Genomic DNA, 5,000 nt, shown 5'->3' with positions numbered 1-5,000 from the left:
AGAGAGAGAAAGAGAAAGAGAAAGAGAGAGAGAGAGAGAGAGAGAGAGAGAGAGAGAGAGTGTTATTGAAATTAATGTTAGATTTTCATTAAATATATATGTAATTGCTTTCTAGACATTATCGGGAATATCGCTGACCAGCCGGCGAACCCGTTGCGGCCAAATACTGCCGACGGGTCTATCGTGCGTCTGGTTTTGTCTCAAAAAATTTATTTAAAAAAAATAAATTTCTAATTACTATTAATTTTTAATCTTTTAAAACTATAATACAAGTAATATTTGTTAAAAATATCTATTATTATTAATAGATTATAACTATTATATATCAGAATATAATTATTTCAATTTTTTTTTTTGTATAACTTTTGTATTAATTGTTATCTTAATTATACTGTAACTTATTTACTGTATATACAAAACTACGGTTAAGTAAAGGGGTGGTGGGGTAGGGGTTAAAATACTACCGAAAAACTAAGCGATTTGAGTGCCAATGTTCGCCAGCATTTGGATGCCATCCGACGGTTGAACGATATGTCTTGTATTGGCGAACCATCTCTTCAGAATTCGCTCGAAATGTCAATGAAAATACTAAGGTATTGATTGATTGAATCCAATGTTCAATTGATTAGATCCAGTGATTCAATTGATTGATTGGATTCAGTGATTCAATTGATTAGATCCAGTGATTCAATTGATTAGATCCAGTGATTCAATTGATTAGATCCAGTGATTCAATTGATTAGATCCAGTGATTCAATTGATTAGATCCAGTGATTCAATTGATTAGATCCAGTGATTCAATTGATTAGATCCAGTGATTCAATTGATTAGATCCAGTGATTCAATTGATTAGATCCAGTGATTCAATTGATTAGATCCAGTGATTCAATTGATTAGATCCAGTGATTCAATTGATTAGATCCAGTGATTCAATTGATTAGATCCAGTGATTCAATTGATTAGATCCAGTGATTCAATTGATTAGATCCAGTGATTCAATTGATTAGATCCAGTGATTCAATTGATTAGATCCAGTGATTCAATTGATTAGATCCAGTGATTCAATTGATTAGATCCAGTGATTCAATTGATTTGAATATTGAATGTATAGGTAATTGTTTTTTTTAATTATATGAATCACACCAGACATATGCCGGCCCACACCAGCAAAGAAGTACTCGTATTGATGGGCAGTTTGACGACATGCGATCCAAATGATATCAATCAGACGATTAGTCAACTGTTTGTCCATAACATCCGCTGTTCGGTCATTGGATTGGCCGCCGAACTACGTATTTGTCGAACATTGGCCCAGAAAACCAAAGGCCTGTACGATGTTGTCATGGATGAGGGACACTATAAGGAACTGGTCTATCAGCACATGGATCCGCCGGCATCATCAATGACCGAGTCATCGCTCATGCAAATGGGTTTCCCAACCTATATGAACGATGGCCAAACTCAAGCATCGATGTGTGTATGCCATCTGAACAATACATGCAATTTCAGTACAACCGGCTATTTGTGTCCGAAATGTCAATCAAAATACTGTGATCTACCCGTCGAGTGTCAGGTTTGTGGCCTAACATTGGTATCGCCGGCACATTTGGCCCGTTCCTATCATCATCTGTTTCCAGTCGATGTATTCCAAGAGCTAACTGTTCCCGAATCGGCCGATACTACTACTACTACTACTACTCGTGAATGCTATGCCTTTAATAAACAAATCGATAGTAAAAATCAATTAGTGGTGCCGTTTGTGAGGACTGTTCTCAAAAATCTATTGTATTGATTGCGATCTGTTTATTCACGGAAACACTTCATGTATGTCCCGGTTGTGTCTCAACAACAACAACAACAACCAGTAGTAGTAATTAATCAATCAATCATTAAATAAAACAATTAATATTTGTTTGTATAACTAATTCAAATATACTGTAAATTAAGTTATTGTTACAAAAAAAATTATTGTATTTGTAATAAACGATATTTTTTTGTTTAATTAATGTAAAAATTTTATGACAATAACTATAACTATCTCTATCTCTCTCACACACACACTCACTCACTCACTCACTCACTCACTCACTCACTCACTCACTCACTCACTATCTCTTTCTCTTCATTGAAATAATTAAATTTAAATTAAAATAAATTATATTTTATAAAACAATTTAAAAATAAATAAATAATTATTTATATTAAACTTCTAACTAAATTGTAAAATGATTACTGCCCTTTTTGACAAATAGTTAATTTAAAATATAATAATTTTATTATTATGTTTATTAAGCAAATGTTTATATAAATTTTTTTTATTAAAATATTATAACTACTGTATTATTATTTGGTAATATTATTTATATTATTATTGTTTTTTTTATGTTTGATTTTAATTATGTACTGTATAGTTAAAATCAATTGATAAAATAATTAGATTAGATTAATTTTAAAAAATATTTAATTGTGCCAGTGTATACAGTATACTGTATATTATTAAATGTATTATAAATAATATATATATTATCAAAAAAAACTTGGAAAAGTTTTGTTTACTGAAATCTATAATGGCTTTTTGAGTCTGTCTGTGTGTGTGTCGCATATTTTTTTGCGAATTTTGAAATTCTGACTTCAGATTCAGTTATAGGACTATTAATAATGTATTGAAAAGTTGCATTAAAATTTTGATATCTCTTCGGGAACATAGAGAAAATGGCGGCCAAAGATAAAAAAAATTTTAGGTAAAATTTTTTAAGTATAGATTTGAATAAAGCATCAAAAACAGGCATAAAAATATGTATTAAAATTTTAATATCTCTTCGGTAACATAGAGAAAAATGGCGGCCAAAGTAAAAAAATTTAGGTAAAAATTTTTAACGTTTAAAATTGTATAGAGCATAAAAAATAAGATATAATAGATCAAAATTATAATTTTATTTTTTCAAAAAATGGCGGCAAAAAATGATTATAGTTTGTTATAGTAATCATTTGATACCACACTTTAGTAGTTGTTTATTTTGTCATACTGAATCATTTTATACCCTACATGACTAAAGTTGAATTTATTTTGTCATACCGAGTCATTTGATATACAAATATAACTAATCACTATAAAACAATATTTAAATTATGTATATTTGACCAGCTTTTAAATTTTTATGTTACTATATAACCGCTATAATTATACAAACTAATGGTTTCAGTGCTATTCAAGTTTTTTTTCTAAAAATGCTTTCTAGCATTCTTAACTGGTTTTTATATTATATTATATTTCAAAATAATAAAATTAGCTAATAAATAATATATTAAAATTACTAAACAATTATATTTGCTAATAAAATTACTAATAAATTATTATATTTCAAAATTTTAGTTAAAAATTCAAAACTAGCTTATCATCTAATATTAGTAATATATTACTATTACATTAATTAAAAAATGTAATACACGTGTATATATATATAACTTAATTTATATAATAATAAAAATTAATTAAAACATTAAAAATAAATTATTTAAATATAATATATTAAAATAATCTATAATAATCAATATATTTAACTAAAAAAACATTTATTATATATATAATTGTTAATGAATATAATAAATTATTTTAATTCAAAATTTTTAGTTAGAAATTTAAATCTATTAAATAATTTACTAAACATTTTAGTAGACATTAGTTAATTATAAATAAAATAATATAGTTTTATATATTTAATATATTCATAAATAAGATTAAGTATGAATATAGTAATTATATGTTAAAATTAAGAAAAAAATAATTAACAATAATATTATTAGTTTTAATCAAATAAATTTTATAATATATTACAAAAAAATTTAATTATCATTATTTATCTAATAAATATTAAAGTAATATTTATTTAATTATTTAATAGTCTAGAGTCTAGACAATGAAAATTAATTTTTTCTTAAAAAAAGCAAACTAATCATTTGATTAAATTAGTGTATAAATAAGTGATGCAAAATGTTTAAGTTAGCTAATTAATTATATACAGTATCATAGTTTGGTATTAAACAAAATTATACTAAATTTACTTAGAAATATTTAATTAATTTTTAAAAAAATCACAAAAAACGATGTTTTATTTTATGAAAGTTTTAACTATTATTTCATTTTTAGCAATATTTGGTAAGTTTATTAAATTTAAATATATATATATATTTAATTTTTAAATATAATTATAATTTTATTTTAATGTCTAACTATATTTTAGCTAAAAATTATCATGTTCATACTAGCATGATAAATAATGTTGAATCCTACGACTATGTTGATCCCAATGAAAAATGGACGGTCATAGATGAAACTACTCCATCATTTAATATGGAATGTTTAAAATCTATTAATTATTATCGATCCAAACACAATTCGAGACCATTGAAGCTTGACGAAAATGTTTGTATATTATTATTTTTTTTTAAAAAATTAAATTAATCAATTTAAGTTTTTACCAATCTATATACATTGTATGCATTTATTAATTATATATTTTTATCTTAGCTAATAAATTTTGCGAAAAAGCGCTGTGAACAAGTATCAAAATTTGAGAAAATCGATGATGGTCGTACTGATGATATTATTAGTATCGGTGAAAATCTTTTACGATTATATGACAAATCTAACTGTAGTTTTGTTATTGGATATTGGTTAGTTTAGGAAAAAAAATAATATCGTTAAGTAATAAAATTTTACTTTATTTATTTTAAAAAAAAAAAATAAAATAGGTATCGTCTAACGAATTTCTATGATTATGAGTCGAATAATCCTTTAGAAAATCTGTCAGATCAGCAAAAAATACAGATGAAACAATTTACACAATTAGTCTGGGATTTTACTAATCGAGTTGGATGTGCTCAATGCGACAGCGATAAACCTCCTAGAGGTCGAAATGTGGTTTGTGAGTTTACACCAGCTGGTAATGTTAATGGATTGTTTAAAGCGAACGTAGCCAGACCACATAATTAAAGTTTTA

General features: G+C 25.6%; 2 protein-coding genes across 2 annotated transcripts; both read left to right on the top strand.

Moving 5' to 3' along the window:
• Window positions 1-456: 456 nt before the first annotated feature.
• Window positions 457-1,830, top strand: LOC128958938 (general transcription factor IIH subunit 2-like; the record flags this gene model as incomplete). The annotated part of the gene is made up of 2 exons (XM_054304903.1): window positions 457-593; window positions 1,147-1,830. Coding segments are annotated over 2 exons (783 nt in total), but the record flags the coding sequence as incomplete, so codon positions are not given.
• A 2,437-nt stretch (window positions 1,831-4,267) lies between these two features.
• On the top strand, window positions 4,268-4,993 carry LOC128958936 (ectin-like). Its single transcript, XM_054304900.1, has 3 exons — window positions 4,268-4,423; window positions 4,529-4,674; window positions 4,753-4,993. The coding sequence occupies exons 1-3, from the start codon at window positions 4,268-4,270 to the stop codon at window positions 4,991-4,993; spliced, it is 543 nt and encodes a 180-aa protein (XP_054160875.1).
• Window positions 4,994-5,000: the final 7 nt, after the last annotated feature.

The sequence above is a fragment of the Oppia nitens genome, unplaced genomic scaffold, assembly GCF_028296485.1.
Source record: "Oppia nitens isolate AA-2021 unplaced genomic scaffold, nextdenovo-longstitch-racon4-pilon3 scaffold3_pilon_pilon_pilon, whole genome shotgun sequence".
Lineage (NCBI taxonomy): Eukaryota > Metazoa > Arthropoda > Arachnida > Sarcoptiformes > Oppiidae > Oppia > Oppia nitens.
The sequence above is the reverse complement of the archived record's forward strand: the minus strand, read 5'-3'. Positions and strand labels throughout refer to the sequence as shown.

Bases quoted from the DNA above. Each gene is read 5' to 3' on its own strand.
- LOC128958936 (XM_054304900.1), top strand. From the start codon at position 4,268: ATGATAAATAATGTTGAATCCTACGACTATGTTGATCCCAATGAAAAA. The intron at 4,424-4,528 runs GTTTGTATATTA...TTTTTATCTTAG, and splicing joins CATTGAAGCTTGACGAAAAT to CTAATAAATTTTGCGAAAAA. The intron at 4,675-4,752 runs GTTAGTTTAGGA...AAAATAAAATAG, and splicing joins AGTTTTGTTATTGGATATTG to GTATCGTCTAACGAATTTCT.